The sequence below is a fragment of the Crocuta crocuta genome, unplaced genomic scaffold (genome assembly GCF_008692635.1).
Source record: "Crocuta crocuta isolate KB4526 unplaced genomic scaffold, BGI_CrCroc_1.0 scaffold343, whole genome shotgun sequence".
NCBI classification, from domain to species: Eukaryota; Metazoa; Chordata; class Mammalia; order Carnivora; family Hyaenidae; genus Crocuta; species Crocuta crocuta.
Genome location: NW_027532679.1, coordinates 4,921,211 through 4,938,706, shown reverse-complemented (window position 1 = coordinate 4,938,706; position 17,496 = coordinate 4,921,211). Strand labels below are relative to the sequence as shown.

At 42.6% G+C, this 17,496-nt stretch overlaps 1 protein-coding gene across 5 annotated transcripts in view; it reads right to left on the bottom strand.

Annotated features, from left to right (window-relative positions):
• The window catches only part of ADRA1B (adrenoceptor alpha 1B), a 58,556-nt gene that overhangs the window by 27,627 nt on the left and 13,433 nt on the right, over nt 1-17,496 (bottom strand). Inside the window, exon 2 of one of the 5 annotated variants that reach the window (XM_077780780.1) lies at nt 1,057-9,566. The exons of 2 other annotated variants lie outside the window; for them this stretch is intronic. In XM_077780780.1, coding sequence (XP_077636906.1) covers nt 9,505-9,566 — 62 coding nt within the window. In that variant the 3' untranslated portion in view covers nt 1,057-9,504. Of the gene's footprint in view, nt 1-1,056; nt 9,567-16,806; nt 17,340-17,496 lie in introns of those variants that run through there. 2 more of the 5 variants (XM_077780782.1, XM_077780777.1) reach the window with 2 other exon arrangements.

The window sequence follows — 17,496 nt, the reverse complement described above, 5'->3', positions numbered from 1 at the left end:
AGGATGTGAGGGGAGATCACGGAAAACACCAGCGTGTGTGCAGAAGCTTTTTTGGCAGCTGGGTCCCACCTTGTCGTTCGGAGGCGGCAGAAGTGCGTGGTGGCAGCAGCCCGGTGCTGGCCCGTCCGTCTGCTCTGTGGTCTTGTTGCTTTGGCCGAAGACAGCATAACCTCAGGAGAGAGTCTTGACCTCCATACCTCCCCCCACCCACCCCCTGGACATGTCAAATACACCACTGTAGTGCCTGGGCATTTTATTTCGGCCTCTTTTGATCTGGTTCTGTTTTCTGCAGGATGGTTAAAAAGAACAATCTGGTTAAGCCTGGGTCTTAAGCCTGCATTTGCCTGGGTCTATTTGTCCTGTGGTTGGTTTTAATTTCAGTGCTGTTGATGCATCAAGCCTCTAGCAGGCAGAGCACTGCTTAATGGTGTCTGCGAATCCCTGTAAAATCAGTGGTTATTTGATGAGCACATGTGCATTTTCTGTGTGGCTGCTTCCTCAACTCTGTCAGATACGCAAGGGTTCCATGTGCCAAAAAAAGATAAGAGACATTGATTTAAAGAAAATCAATCAGGAATCAGGTTGCATGAATGCTTTAAAGAGGGAAGTCTGGGCTTCATTTCTCTAATGAACAGTAAAAGTTAGTAGAGCCTGGGGTTGGTGATGATGCCAGTGCATGGGCACTCAGACCTGATGCTGGGAGTGTCAACTGGGGCATGCTTGTTAGAGGGCCTTTGGGCCATAGGACTCACAGACCTTATAATGTTATGGATTGAGTTACCCTGAAATTACAGTTTTAGGAATTTATCTTAGGGCTAAGGCGGCTGGCTCTGGAGTCATTATCTATGTCACTGTTGGCCAGTTACTTAACCTCTCTAGGCCTCAGTTTCCTCGTCTGTAAAATGGAAGTAATGTTATATATCCATCTAGGTCATAATACACATAAAGCCCTTAGTACAATGCCTGAGACACAATAAATATCAGTGATTGTTATTTAGATACAAGGATTTTATTGTCATATTATTTATCATAACTGATAATTAGAGACACCCCAAATATCCAACATAAGTGACTAGTTTTGTGATCCATACAACTCAACTGTTAAAGATTAGAGAATATCATTGTAAAAATGTTCATAATATATGAAAAGACAAAGAAGGTTACAAAATAGTACTTAATATGCCATCCCATAGAAGATTGGCTGAATAAATATGCATTAAATATTTCAATGATTATGTTTGAAGGGTGGCTTTTGGAAAAATGATTAATGCTTTTATTTATTTATTTTGGGGGGGAGAGAGGGAGAGAGAGAGAGGTAGGGGGTGACAGAGAGAGAGAGGGAGAGAGAGAATCTGAAGCAGGCTCCACACCACCAGCCAGAGCTCAGCATGGAACTCGAACCCACAAACCCTGAGATCATGATCTGAGCCAAAATCAAGAGTTAGACGCTTAGCCCACTGAGCCACCCAGGAGACCCTGGAGGGTGTCTTTTTATTGTCTGTTTGGTATTTTATGTCTTCTAAATTTTCTTCAACAAGCATTATAACATCTTGCAATAAAGACAAAACTAACCTCAATAAAAGTTACCTTTTATTTTTTAATTAAAAAATTTTTTTAAAAATTTATTTTCTGAGAGAGAGAGAGAGAGTGAGCAAGGGAGAAGCAGAGAGAGAGGGAGACAGAGAATCTGAAACAGGTTCCAGGCTCTGAGTTGTCAGCATAGAGCCTGACGTGGGGCCTGAACCCATGAACCGTGAGCTGAAGTCAGATGCATAATCGACTGAGCCACTCAGGCACCCCAATAAAAGATACCTTTAAAAAAAGGATGACTAGGGGTGCCTGGGTGGCTTAGTCGGTTGAGCGTCCGACTTTCGCTTAGGTCATGATCTCGCGGTTTGTGGGTTCAAACCCCGCGTTGGGCTCTGTGCTGACTGCCAGCTCAGAGCTTGGAGGCTGTTTCAGTCTGTGACTCCCTCTCTCTCTGACCCTCCCCTGCTCACTCTGTCTCTCTCTCTCTCCTAGAAATAAATAAAAAACATTAAAAAAAAAAGGATGACTAATCTGAGTTCAGAAACTCTGTGATCTTGAGGAACCATATGTGTGAAAGTTCCTTTCTTCATGTCTGAAATGAAAGTTGTACCTTCCTTCCTTCTTGAGGGAGGGGCAACTCAAACGACAAGGTGAGGGTGAGTGTGCTTTGTGAAGGGGGACCCTTGATGTAAGCAGGAAAGCAGGGGTTCCTAACCATAGCATCTTTCTCCAAACATCCTGCCTTGTCATGCAGGAGCCCATAGGCCCAGCTCTCTGGACTTTGAAAACCTGCCTCTGGCTCTGGGCTCAAGTCCTGTTATGATTAACTCTGGGGAACTTGATATGGATTGAAGATGAAAGGTGCAGTGACTTTCAGCTACGAAAATTAGTCTGCAGTCAGGATCCCAAGTTTAATCTCTGTGAAACCGATGGGCAAGTGTGGCCATGCTTACTAATTAGGCAACAGCAATGTAAATTGATCAAATCAATTCCCTTCGTGACGCAAAGCCTAAGAACCCAGGGACAGCTGGAGCTTGGGAGAGCTTCCAGAAAGCCAGAGAACATGAATCGCATCTCCCAAAGATGTTAACATGGTTAATCTAGATTGCTTTGTTAATTGTTGGCTCCCTTATTCAATAATGGATGATATGGTGACGCGGTGTGGCTCCCATGTCCCTTGCGTGGGCAGACTCTGGGTTGGGCGATTTACATTGTGCTCATTCATTTCTTTCCTGGATTTACAGCAAGCATTAAACTTGTTCAGGCTTAAAGAGCCCTTGCTTTCTGGAAGGAAGCAGAGTAATAGCCAGGGTTCCCATTTCATTTACGAATAGCTTCACTGTTAATTTGAAAGTCAATGTATTAAAAAGGAATGGAAAAAGGAAATCATTAGAAGAAATGAGGCTTATTGCAGCAACCAAGTGTTGAGACCAGCATTTTCAATTTATTTTGTACAGATCAAAGGAAGAAAAGCAAGAGAGAAGCTGCCGGGGTTGAGTAAAATGAGCGTGGAATACAGGAGCAGAGAGCTGGTTCCAAGCCCAGCTCTTGTCACTTACAAGCCCTGAGAACTTGGGCCAATTGTTTTACTTTTCCAAGCCTTGATTTTCTTATTTACACACTGGAAACAATGATACCATCCTCAAAGAGGTGTGAAGGTTAAATAAGATAACATATTGAAATACCTCGCTCAGTGCCAGAGACAAAATGAGCACTCAGTAAATATTAGTTCTCTGTTGGCGTTTCATTCCCTGAACACACGCCTGAAATCGTGTCTTCATTCTATATCCTAGGCCTATTGTCTGTGCTCCTGGACGTCCGGACTATTCTTTTTGACAAGGCAACTTGCAGTCTTTCCAGAATTTGAACTATGTGATTCTTAAGAGGGGGCTTAACGGAACGTGGGATTGGGAATTTATGTCAAGTTTGAAAAAAGCATATTCAATATTGCACTATAATTTTTTTTAACGTGAAATCCTATTGTTTTCATAACACACAACACAAAACGCAAAGCACAAATCTTGGCTGATGGTATATGAATCTCTAATTGCAGAGGGCAGGTGTCTTTCAGTTTAGAAAAAGGGGTCATTGGTTAAGCAAGACTGAGGAAATTGATGTATAGAATATCATTCTGGCAAAACACACTTGGAATGGCAGCGGCTGACTGGAAGGGAGCATTCGAGGAGCTTCCAGGGTGTGAATAATCTTTTCCTTCTTGTCCTGCGTGCTGCTTACAGGATGCGGTCGCTTTGTGAAAGCAGAGAGGACGTTGCCCTTATGATTGGTGCACTTTACTGTGTGTGTGTCACATCACGCCTGGCTACAAAAGTTTAAAGAAAAGTAAGTGGGGGGCGCCTGGGTGTCTCAGTCGGTTGGGCGTCCGACTTCAGCTCAGGTCATGATCTCACAGTTCATGGGTTCAGGCCCCGCATCGGGCTTTGTACTGACAGCTAGCTCAGAGCCTGGAGCCTCCTTCGGATTCTGTGTCTCCCTCTCTCTCTAACCCTCCCCTGCTCATGCTCTGTCTCTATCTCTCTCTCAAAAATAAATAAAATATTTAAAAAAAAAGAAAAGTAAGTGGTACACTCTTGGATGGAGAATTCTTTATAAATTCTGGATGACGCTTGTTTCCCTAGGTTTTACATGTGAGAACAGAGCACAGTCCCAAGTGGCATTCACCTCTCTCCTTGACCACTGCTACAGCCTCCCAAGAGGCCTCCCCACATCCATTCTTGAGCCTCTACAATGCATTTTCCACGTCTCCACAGAAATCTTTAAAAGACCTACACCTGATTATATTATTTCCCTTTCCAAAATCCTCCCATGACTTTCTTTTGCATGTAGTAAAAACTCTGAGCTCTTTATCATGACCTACAGGGCCTTAGGAGATGTCTGTGCTAGCTTTCTATTAGGCGTCACCGTCGCCTCTCTCCTCCTCTCTCTTCATCCCAGCATTCTGGCTGCCATGGTCCCTGCTCAGCCATGCCAAGCACGTTTTTACATCAAGGCCTTTGCATCTCTGGTCTCTTCTGCCTGAAGTGCTTCCCCCAAGGTCCTGCAGGGCTGGCTCCTTCTTGTCACTCAGCTTTCCATCCATGGGCTTCACCAGCCCTCCCTCTCAGTGTTCTCAGGCTTTCTCCTGATATTCGCTGCCCTGCCCCTCCCTAGCACACCACCTCATTTAATTCCCTCTATGGTACTTACAATGACTGGATACCATATGGCTCATTTATATTTGTATTATTTGTCCATGTGCACCCCTGAAGTGTGTACTCTGGAGCCTCATGAAGGTGGGGACCTTGTTGTCTGGTTCACTCTTCTAGCTACAGTGATTAACGTCTGGCTTGGGCTCAGATCATGATCTGGCAGTTCATGAGTTCGAGTCCCGTGTCGGGCTCTGTGCTGACAGCTAAGAGCTTGGGACTTGCTTCGCATTCTGTGTCTCCCTCTCTTTGTTGCTACCCTGCTCATGCTCTGTCTCTGTTAAGTGGCTTAACAGTGCCTGACACAGAGTAGGTACTTAATAGAATCTGGCTGTGTGATTTTTATAAGCCTCTCAATCTCTCAATCTGAACTTCAACTTCCACATCTGTAAAATTAGGGTACTATTAAGCCTCTCCTCCCATTGCTGGAGCTGTTGTAAAGATTATAGGAGATAACGTATGGGGGACATGTAGCACAGTACTTGGCACATCATAGAAACAGTGCTACGCTCCCTGGGTGCTAATTGCAAGGCTTTGTGAATATTATACTCATTAGAGGCCTCCGACTTATTTATCGTGAGCAAACAAGCATCTTTTATTAGGGGCACTTTGACAAAATTCTAATATGGTATGTTGATAGAGCAGCTTTCCCAACATTACTCTGATGTTTCTTTGGCCGTGAGTGATTCTCTCTATGTCATACAATTATTGACTGATTAATAGAGCCCTACTTTGATCATCCTTTCAAAAGACAGGACAGATGGAATTTGTGTCTAGAAGAATGAGCAGACTGCAGGGGCCTGCCTATGGCCAGATCTGTAAGCAATGAAAACACAGGGGCACGACACCCAGGCCAGGACAAGGTGGCTGGAGAGAAAGCAGATTGCCAGGGCTCTCCACTGGGAAGAATGGGGCCTCCCAAGGAAACTGGTGTCTTTAGAAGTGTTTTGTCACAACAAACAAACCACCACCAACAACCTGTTTGAAATGTTGCAAGGGATCAGGTCCTGTGTACCTTAAGAAGTTCACCCAGGTAAATTAAAAGTGGCCTCTAGAAGATGCTGATGTAAATAAATGGGCAAATCTTGGGTGGAGAACCTCATTGAATGATAAAAGCTACCAATCTTCAAGGAAGAGAGAACCCAGGAAAATAAAATTGGGGTGAAAGTGTCCGACAGAGAGAGAGAATGAATAAAAATGAGAGCCAATTGTGGTAGGAAGTCAGCCACCCAGGTAATAATATACTGATTAGAAGAAAAATCATCACAGAATTTTAGCTGCAAAGTGAGAAAGTGTTCTATTGTGTTCTTTTTCATTTTATCTTTTTTCCCCTTATGATCTAAGGAAGAAGAGATTGAAAAAAAATGGGGAAAATCAAATGAAAAGGAAATCTCTTCTTTTCCCGACCCCCTGGAAAAAAAAATCGCCCGAAGTAGGTCACATGCAGCATCCTCAGTTATCTCTGCAGAGGCCCCGGCTACAGGAAGCATAAAAGAATTTCCAGGCATTACTTAGATAGATCTGGTTAGTGAGAGATGATGACAGGTGACAGAGACGAGGTCATCCAACTAACAACTTTTAATCAGGTCGGAGCTAGAGAGTTAGCGACCTTTAGATCTGGAGCTCTTTCAGCAGGGAAACCAGAGGAAACCAGCCCTGTGTGGGTTTTCTCAGCGCTAGACAAAGTTTAAAAGTCATTGTTTTCCCCTGGTAGAATACAAAAGCTCGATTAACGAAGTATTTGATTATACTTAGGTAGTTTATTTCTTCAGAACTTGCTCTTTATTATATTTCTCTTTATCCCCCACAGAGATTACCTAATTTATGTTATTGTTTTAATAAAGAGGGCTTTAAAATTGTTAATTACACACATAGTAAATGAATGCTTTTTCTTTGTAAAAATTAAGAACATACCTTTTGACCACTACCCGTAATTCTAAGCTCTTCCTTCAGTGGAAGCTATTGTTGTCTTTCTGGTGCATAACCTTCTAGGTTTTCTCCTATATATTTTCATACATATATATTCACAGAAAATAGAATATTTGGGATTTTTAATTTTTTGGTAGCATTTCGTGCTATATGCAACACTCTGAAACTTGCTTCCCCCCTTCCCGAGCAATTGGTTTGGAAGATATTTCTTAATTAGTATATACATTTAATTCATTCTTTCTAACTACTGCATCGAAGTCCAATGTACAGGTATATCTGGGCTAATTTCCTCATTTGCCTATACATGGACATTAGGTTGTTTCCCAATTAGTATATATATTTTATGACATAACATCTGGGATTAAAAAAAAATATTTTTGAGAGAGAGAAAGAGAGAGAGCAAGCGCCTGCACTAGTGGGAGGGGCAATGAGAGAGGGGGTCACAGAGGATCCAAAGCAGGCTCTGTGGCGATAGCCGAGAGCCTGATGCACAGGTTGAACTTATGAACCATGAGATCATGACATGAGCCGAGGTTGGACTCTTAACCGACTGAGCCACCCAGGCGCTCCTAGATTATTTTTTTAAATAACAATTTTATTGAGACATATCACATACCATAAAATTCACCACTTTAAAGTATACAATTAGTGGTTTTTAGTGCACAATGATCACCACTATCTGATTCCAGAACATTCTCATCAGTCTCAAAAGAAATCCAGTACCCACGAGCAATCATTATTACCATGCCTCCTCTTCTCAGCTTCCAGCAACCACTAATTTACTTTTCTCTCTCTGTGGATTTGTCTGTTCTTGACATTTCATATAATGGAATCATACAATACATGACCTTCTTGTTTGGCTTCTTTCCTTCGCATCTTTTTTTCAAGCTTCATCCATGTGGTAGCATGAGTCAGTACTTCTTTCCCTTTTTTTTTTTTCTTTTGCGCTGAATAATCTATTGTATGTATATATGAAATTTGTTTATCCATTTTTCAGTTGACAGACATTTGGTTTCTTTCCACTTTTGGGCTATTACGAACAATATTTCTGTAAACATTTGTGTACAAATTTCTGGGTGAGCATATGTTTTCTTTTTTAGTTTTCTTTAATGTTTATTTTTGAGAGACTGCGTGAGCGCTCACACACAGGTGCACAAGCAGGGGAGGGGCAGAGAGAGAGGGGGGCAGAGGATCTGAAGCGGGCTCTGTGCTGACAGCAGAGGCCAATGCACTGCTCAAACTCATGAACTGTGAGATCATAACCTGAACCCAAGTTGGATGCTCACCCGACTGAGGCACCCAGGTGCCCCAAGCATACATTTTCAATTCTCTTGGGTATATATATCAGGAGTGGGATTGCCAGGTATAAGGCAGCTCTATGTTTCACTTGGTGAGGAAGTGCAAAACTGTTTCCCAAAGTTGCTGCATCATTTTACATTGTCACACATTTATATATTTAAACAAGGAAGAACATAAACATGGGGCAAATGGACGTGTTAATTAACTTGAGACATTGTTGGCCATGTGTGCAGCAAGCTGAGACACATACTAACTCAGGACCGCCTGGCAGAACTTTCTGTAATGATGAATGTGTTCCCAGTCTGTGCTGTCCGTGTAGCAGCCGGCAGACATGTGTGGTTATGGAACTCTTGAAATGTGACTATTGTGCCCAAGGAACTGAATTTTTAGTTTGATTTAATTTTAACAAATTTAAATTTGATTCACCCCACGTGGCCAGTGTGCGGCTACTGTGTTGGTCACCAGAGTACTTATTCTCTGCTGTCTGGAAAAACTCCTAGTTCTCAAAAGAGTTGCCTTAAGGATATGGGGAAAATGACGTGTGTTCTGGTTGGCAAGCTAGCTCCTGTCACAGAATTACAAAGGATAAAATCGGAGACTATGATCCCTTAACTTACAGCTGCACCACATTGAAATTCAGGTAACTCCCAACTTTTTCAGGGATGTGTGCAGGAAATCGGTGTTTCAAGTATCTCCTTTATGCCTTCCACTCACTCAGTTTAAAGAACTGGCTCTATTGTTTTGTTTCTTACTACAAGAGGGATACATATTCACTGTAGAGAAGCATGAGAAGAAAATAAAAATGACTGCAGGCAACTACTGTTAATATCTTGGGGGGTGTGTGTGTGTGTGTGTGTGTGTGTGTCTAGAGTTTGTTTTTAATTCAGCTTTGGGGACAAAAGCAGAAGTGATAGAAGCTGGAACCAATATTCCTCCTCACAGTTCCTATGAGGGGATTTCATCCACTTACTGAGTTCTCACTGTGTGCCAGGCACGTGCTTGGTGCGTCAAAGTCTCCTGGGGAGGCTGGACATCACACGCCCGTTCCAGCCCAGCTTGACCAGGTTCTGATGGGGGGAAGTGAGGGCAGAGAGAGCCCAGGAAAGGAGGAGCTTCTGCCTGGGGAGTTGTGGAAGTCCACAGAGGGGAAGTGACATTTGAGCCGGACAGCTGAATTGGAAGAATTTATGACACAGAGAAGACGGTGAGGGGTGTTGGCAGGCAGAGGAAACAGCGTGTGCAAAGGTGTAAGGTAGGGATAAGCCAGGAATGTTCAAGGGAAGGAGACTGCTCCTGTGTGGTTGGAGGGGTAGTAGCATGAGTCACGCGTGGCTTCTCTGCTTTAGTGTCATTTAATTCTCCTACTCGCCTGATGAAATAAGTAAAATGGCATTTCCATTTTATAGGCAGAAGGTGGAGAGACCAGGTAATTTGCTAGTGAGGCACAGAGCTGGAATTCTGGTTTGTTGAGCACCGAGCTCAGTCTTGAGAAATGAGGTAGGTTGGAGCCCAGTTGTGGAGAGACTTTTCTGTCGAAGTTACCTCATGGGTTGTTCAGCAGCATCCTGGCATGACTGGGTCTGTGTTTTAGGGAGAGCATTGTGGCTGCAACGCAAAGACAGTTTTGGAGAGAACTCCACCCACACTATAAGCGTGTCAACAATTTACCTGGGATTGAACCCCTTTTAACACACACACACACACACACACACACACCCCGCTTCAGTGACAGCAGCCTCTGAGAATCCAGCACATTCTGTTTCCCTCTCCTCTCCCCAGTGAAAATCTGTACCAGCAGTCCGAGTTCTGTGTTGATTCCAGACCATGGTGGAATACCATGGACTGGAGGTGGTAGCACACGGACACTGTTCGTTGCTGGGGAATCTTGAACAAATCACTTTCCAGTTTCCTATTCTGTAAAATGAAATTGTTGGAATTTCTGTGTTTAAATGCCCTTTTCATCTTTAAAATTGTCTGGCTCCTAAAAGCAATGAGACCTATTAAAGGATTTCACTGTGGCCATACACAATGATTTTTGGAGAACAGAGATAGTTGGAGACTGGCTGCCCCCAGATTTTAGAGCCTCTTACCATTTCCTGCATGAGGCCAGAGATCTGGCTTTCTAGGCATCACTGAAGATATAACTGAATCTTCTTTTGTTTGCAGGGTAGGCCAATGGAAGCAAATAACCTAATTAGGACCTCACAAGCAGCTTGCCCAGTTAAAGCTAATTTAATTAGGGTCTTATTAGTTGTTATAACTACTTTTTAATGAAGCTTTATTACATTCAACTACGTAGATCCCAAGCAATTGTATTAAATGTTGGCAAATGACCCATTAGTCTTTGATTTCATTTCTTTTTTGCATGGTTCCCACCTATCCTGATATTCAGATGCCTAGGGTTGATTTTTTTTTTTCTTAAGGCCAGGTGTAAACATGAAGCCATATTTCCCTTCTGAAAATCTAATTTCCCATTTCTCTGGGATTCCTGGGACACTGGAGTTGTATTGGTAGGATGGTATGAAAGATGGTAAAGGGCTCCCCGCTGTCCATCCATATCTCCTAATATTTCCACCATTAATCACTTCCAAACTGCAGGATTTTAGAGACTAAGGGCCTCTGGTTGAAATGCCAATGGTATTGTGGAGACAAACACAGAAAACCATTATTATTATGGTTTAACATCTTAGTGAACATCTTATTAACACCTTAGTGAAGATTAGCTCATAATATTAGCTAATTGGCCAATAAATGAGACTCAAGAAAATCAGTCCTGGGAGTGAGCAGTTTTGATAGTTGGTCTGTAGAGCTGGATGAGGAGAAAACCAAGAATTAACTAGTTTCTACTATGCACCAGGCACAGGGCTAGATATTTCTACATTTATTATCCCCTTTAATCCTCTTAACAACCTTGACATAAATGCATTATTATAACGGATTTACAGATGAGAAAGGGGAGCACAGAGAGGTTCAGTCAGTGTCAAAGCTGCACAGCTTGTTAGAGGAAGAATGGGGATTTGAAGTCCCAGGACATCAGGCAAAGGCTTGAAGTTTGCAGTGTGGGGAGCCTTGGCCACTAGGGGGCAGTATCAGGACACTGGGGATTAAATTAAGTTAGGGTGGGGGAGGGTGGAAAGGGTGCGAAGGTGGTGCAGGTATCACCTGTGGGCAGGTAAACCCCAGGACAGGTGACTGAGGGGCACTAAAAAAAACCTGGCAGGGCTCAAAGTTTGGCCCTAGCGGGGCTGATGTGTTAGTGTTCTGTCTCTCCTCGTCAACAATGGGCAGTGTGCTGGCATCATTAAGAGCATGGGACTGGCATGAGGCTGACACAGACACAGAGCCCAGTTCCAGCCCTTTTCTGTAGGTATGAACTTCGGCAAGCTGTTTACACTCTCTCGGCCATGGTTTTCTCATCTGGAAAAAGGGATACTGGTATCTTCCTCATATTGTTTTTGCAAAAGTTACAGGCTGTGTTTCAAGCATCCAGCCCAAGGAAAGTGCCAATAAGTAGCAGCTCCTCCACTTCTGAATTGATGAGCTGTGTGAATACAGTGGGAGGGCCACAGGCAACAGGAGATAGATCCACGGGGGGAGGGGGAGTCCAGTCTTATGAGGTTTGTGGTTCTTGAACATGAGAACACACCGGAATCATCTGTAGGGCTCAGGAGACCTCCATGTCACCTGGGCTGCAACCCTAGTCTCTGATTCAGTAGGTCTGGGGCAGGGTCCAAGAACTGTCATCTCTAACAAGTTCCTGGGCAATGCTGGTGCTGTCGGGCTGGGGGCCACACTTGGAAACCCATTGGATAAGGTCACTTATAATGGATGCTTTCTGACCATCCCTGGGATGGCCACAGGCATAATATTCTGAGTCCTCCAGAGTCTGAGGTGAAACAGAGAAGCAGAGCTCTTGCTCAGTTTTTACTCAGCTTCTGTGGTTTTCTGAACCATTGGGAGGCAGTTCTTGTAAGCAGGGGCCAAAAATGTTTGCTTTATTTATTGTCTGCCATGCCAGTTCCTGGGCCTGCTTAGATTGAAGGGATATTTGTGGTTCGAATGAAACAATTTTGTGGCTGAATGTGCTGATACAAATTGTTCTTCAAAGAGACCAAGGGGGCGTTAGGGTCTAAGTAACAACTTCTAATCTATTAGCCTGACAATTTACATTCTTAAATAAGCTGGTCACTGGCTTAGTAGGATAAATATTCTCAGACATGCAGGAACAGCACTGCTTGCCTTCTATCATTCTTTTCACCAAGAAGGGGCAACCCACTACACCAGTGGGCAAGGTATGTGAAAGTGTCCAGCATAATGTCTTTTTTCCCCCCAGCACAATGTCTTACAAATAAAAAATTATGGTTTGCTAACAAATGTTTTTTGAGCCCTTATAAAATAGTGGCGGCGTGCTCTACGTTGTGAGTATTGACATCCTGGGCCAGAGAGTTCTCTGTCCTGCGCATTATAGGGTGTTTAGCTGTATCCCTGGCCTCTCCCACTAGATGCCAGTAGCACACTCCAGTTGTGACAGCCAAAAATGTCTTCTGACAGTGCCTAATGTCCCATGGGGGTGGGGGGGTGGTGGTGAGGAGAATCATCCTTGGTAAAGAACAGTTGCTTTAAATGAATAATCTTATTTTGTCCTCACAAGGACCCAGTGAAGGACCTGTTGTTTGTCCCATTTTAGAGTGGAAAGGAGGAACAGAGAGGTTGAGCAATTTGCCAAAGGCCACACAGCTAGCAAAGGAGCAGGAACAGAATTTGAACTCAGGAGGGACATAATCCGGAGCCCCATTCTGAATGCTCTTCTTGCTTCTGAGAGTACACATTTAAGAGAGTGTAGGAGAATCTATTTAATCATATACACGGTTCTTGGAGGATCTCTGAGAAGGAGAGAGGTGAACATGAAGAGGAGTGGCGCTTTTATTTATTTTTTATCTTTATTTATTTTTAAGAAAGAGAGAGACAAAGAGTGAGCGCGGGAGGGGCAGAGAGAGAGGGAGACACAGAATCCAAAGCAGGCTCCAGCCGCTGAGCTGTCAGCAGTGAGCCCAATGCAGGACTCGAACTCAGGAATTGTGAGACCATGACCTGAACTGAAGTAGGAGGCTTAACCAACTGAGCCACCCAGGCGCCCCAAGGAGTGGGGCTTTTTAGATATATTTGTAACATTTTATTTCTTTAAAGAAGAAAAAAGATATGTAGCAAATTCAGCAACATGTTAACATTTGTTAAATCTGGGTGGAGGAGTATAAAAAATTATTTTTTGTACTTTTTGGAATGATTGAGATAGCTCATAATTAAATATCAAAACAATATTAAAAAGAGTGAAACATGAGTAGAAATGTAAACGTCTTCTAATATTTTCTGAGCACTTGACCATCACACTTGGCACTCTATTTACTTAGTTTTTTATTCCTTTCCTCTTAACAGAGGAATCACCCAACCTTTTAATGTGAAGGAACCAATCCCATTTTTGTTTTCCCAGAAGGCATAGCTCCTTCGTAGAACCAGTCATAATCACGATAATATCGACAGGAACTTATTAAATACCTCCCCCAAAGTGGAGAGTATAGTAGAGACTTCACATACATTAGTAGCTGATGCTTATGAAATATTTACTAGTGTTTGGCACCCAGCTGAGTCCCTTCATCCTTTCTTATTTATTCCTCACTTACAATCCTATGAGCATATGATTTCAGTCACATTTTACAGATGAATTCATTGAGGCTTAGAGAGATGAGCTGCAGAGCCAGGACTCCAGACCTGCATTTGTCTGATTTCAATATCCCTGTTCTTCCTAGTACTGCAAGCTGCCACTCAAACGGAGTCACGAAGGGCTACGAGGCTGTCCCAGAGAAGGGAAGGTGCCAGCCATCTCCACTTTCTGAGGATCACTGGTTGGTCTCAGACACCTGGCTTTGCCCTTCCTTCGTCTCCAGCCCTGTGGCAGTAGGTCAAAGTTCGCCCTATCCCTGCCCTGTCCTAGATGCTGGTTCCAACACCTCTAGATTTAGTACAGTCTGAAAATAACCCTGCCTCTCCTTCCAGATCAGCAGTTCAAGGTTAGCATGAAATTTCACCCCTAGCTGACCAGGGCCCACTGACTGCCTTTCGAAAAGCCTCCTTTCCTGGCAGAATCTGCTCCACAGGCCACCTCCTTGCCTCTTGAGCAGTGCTCAATTCAATTTCCAATTCGAGAGGCTGGCATCTTCCAGAGCCAATTTGAATTTTGCAACTAAAATGTGGTGCATTTGCCATGCTCTGGTCTAAATGTAGACTGTCCACTGCATTCCCTGGATCTTCACAGGCCCCAACGGTGGAGTGGGGCAAGTGTGGATGCCCGGAGGAATCCTTCCTTATTAACTCATCTTCCAAATGCCTCAAACTCGAGTGTTTTCCTGGAGGGAGGGGGGCAGTGTTTTCTTTTATATTGTTATGGATTTAAATCAGGAGCCCCAGAGCCTAGAACCACTGATGTGGATAGCAGTGGGCCTGGCAACCTTGCGAAAGGTCAAATCCGTTTACACACTGTGGGTGACTGCTTTTTGTTCTCAGATTCTGGGTAAGATACACACATTCCAAGGCCACTGCCTGTTCTGGCTCCGCTGATGGATGCGGTGTTGCATTCCAGGAGGGCAGCGTGCTAGTCCTGAACTTGGGAAGCGGACACCAAATTTATGGGTAGGATTTGAAGCTTTTAAGCCATCTTATCACCTCTGAGGGGAAGCTGATTTGTCATGCAGATGCCTGAAACTTCTCCACTGGCAAAGAGACCTTATCAGGATAAAAAACAGTGTCTTCAGCTGTGCGGAAACACACATAGTGGGAGGGCCAATTGCCACACCCTGCCCATAGGGTAATACATGACTGAAGCCTTTCATCTGAATTTACCTCTCGGTCCAGCCATTCAAAGTGGGCTTTATCCTAAGGAAATCCTAAAGGCAGATACAAAAAAGATCTTTAAGGGAAAATGCGGATAGAAGAATATTTCTTATGGCTAAAAACTCAAAAGCAATGTATATCAGGGGAGGATGGGTTATTCTTTAATTTTTTAAAGTGTTTTATTTATTTTTGAGAGAGAGAGAGAGACAGCATGAGGAGGGGAGGGTCAGAGAGAGAGGGAGACACAGAATCTGAAACAGGTTCCAAGCTCCGAGCTAGCTGTCAGCACAGAGCCCGATGTGGGGCTCGAACCGATGAACTGTGAGATCATGACCTGAGCCGAAACTGGACCCTCAACCGACTGAGCCACCCAGGCACCCTGGGTTATTCTAAACATACAAAAAGTTGCTTAGCCTCATTCTCCCTGATTTTCCTTATCCAGGTGGCAAAGATCAGGAAGTTTGATAACACACTGTTGGCAAATATTTGGGCATTCTCAAATATCAGTTATGGAAATGCAAATTGGTACAATCTCTATGGAGGATGACTTGGCAATATTTAAAAAAATATAAAAATTTACTCAGAAGAGTCCACTTCCAGGACTTTACCTTACAGATGATATAGAAAATAACGAGGTGTGTACAAAAATATTTACTCTAGTGTTTGTGATATCAAAAATGTCCTTCTGTAGAGAACTACTAGAGGGAAAAAAAAGTACAATGGAATACTATGCAGCTATTAAGAAGAATGAAGTTATTGTATTTCTATCAAAGTGAGAAGAGTTCTGAGGTACCTTATTTAGTGAAAAAAACCAAAGTGCTAAATAATGTTTTGAGTATATGATTTCCATTAAAAAGAACATATACACATATTTTTGTATGCATGGAATATCTCTGAAAGGCTATGCAGGAAATTGACAACAGCTGCTTCCAGGGAGAGGTAGTAGATGGCTGGGGCCAGAGAGGCCAGAGGGACGCACTTTTCACTCTATACCTTTTGAATGTGATACCTTGTGTGAGTCTCCCCTACTTACATAAATGAGTTGTCATAAGTGGATTGGTTAAGTACGTTATGGTATCACCCATTATGAAATGCAATGCAGCTTTAAAAGATGTGACAAATAAATTAAAAAAATGAAAAGATTCAGATTTATTGAAATGGCAAGAAGTCAACACTTGATGCTTAGTGATTAAAGTACTAGGTGATCCAATTTATGTGTACACACACACACACACACACACACACACAAAACACGCTCATATGGAAAGTTCTGGAAAGTTTTGTGGGAAAAATATTAAAGCATAATGATATATGGAGAAGGATTATGGGCGACTTTTCTTTTCTTTTTTATATCTTGCTGTTGTGTCTAAATTATTTTTTGCTGCCAAGAGTGACAGATTCTTCTCACTTTGAAAAAAACCCCACAAAACCAAAAATCAACAAGGAATTTGACAGCATGTTTTTGAACTACAGGACTAGGCAGGGCTGTATCCAACAGAGAAAGGGGACAAAGTGATTTTTAAGTGTTCTAGAGCTGGTGATAACGTAACAGGATTATACACACACACACACACACGTACACGCATATATGTATATATGTTTATCAAGAAAAAATATAGTAAATGTATGTAAAGTAAAATTAGATTGAAAATGACAGGGGTGCCTGGGTGGCTCGGTTGGTTAAGCATGAGTTTGAGCTCCACATTGGGCTCTGTGCTGACAGCTCAGAGCCTGGAGCCTGCTTCGGATTCTGTGTCTCCCTCTGTCTCTGCCCCTCTCCTGCTCATGTTCTGTCTCTCTCATTCTCAAAAATGAATAAATGTTTTAAAAAAATGACAAAGAACACTTTTTTTGCCCATTGGTACTTTTTCTCTTAAAATCACAAAAAATTAAATAGCACCATAACAATTGAAACTCAGTTTACATACTGTCACAATTTCTTAATCACAAATAGAGTATTTCCTCATTGTGACATGTGAAATAATACAGAGGTATATAAAAGAATTAATAATTCACTCTTCCTCCCATTATTCTACCCCTCGAGGTGACTAGATTAATGGCTTTAAAAAATGGGATTACATGTTATTCTATGAGTCACTTTTTTAAATTTAAATATCGTGAACAACTCTCCTAAATAATAGATTAGCAGACATAGATCTAACGTATTTGTTTTAATAATGCTTTACATTTTATTATATTTTAAATTCTTTATTTATGTAAAACTGAACATAATCAGGCTAAACCTAAAATACCTAACATTCCTTGCCTGTTAAACATGACTCCATTCCTAGGAATTTATCGCAAATATGTGGGCACAGACGTACATGCAAAAATATTCATTGCAACAGTGTTTGTAGTAGTGAAAGGCCAAAACCTACCTAAATGTCAATCACTGGGGAAACTGGTAAGTAAAATAGGATGCTCCAGAAACTGGATTACTATACAGCATGAAAGGAAAGCAGTAACTCTGTACACTGACATGTCCAGGACACCCTGTTGAGTATAAAACATAACCTTCCTTATGTGATAGTTCTTACAAAATGGTATCATTCATAAAACTAAACAGGGTAGAAACACACATTCCATACACATATACACTCACATGTATGCACATACACATGTACACAAATGTAAGCTTAGAAATAAATAG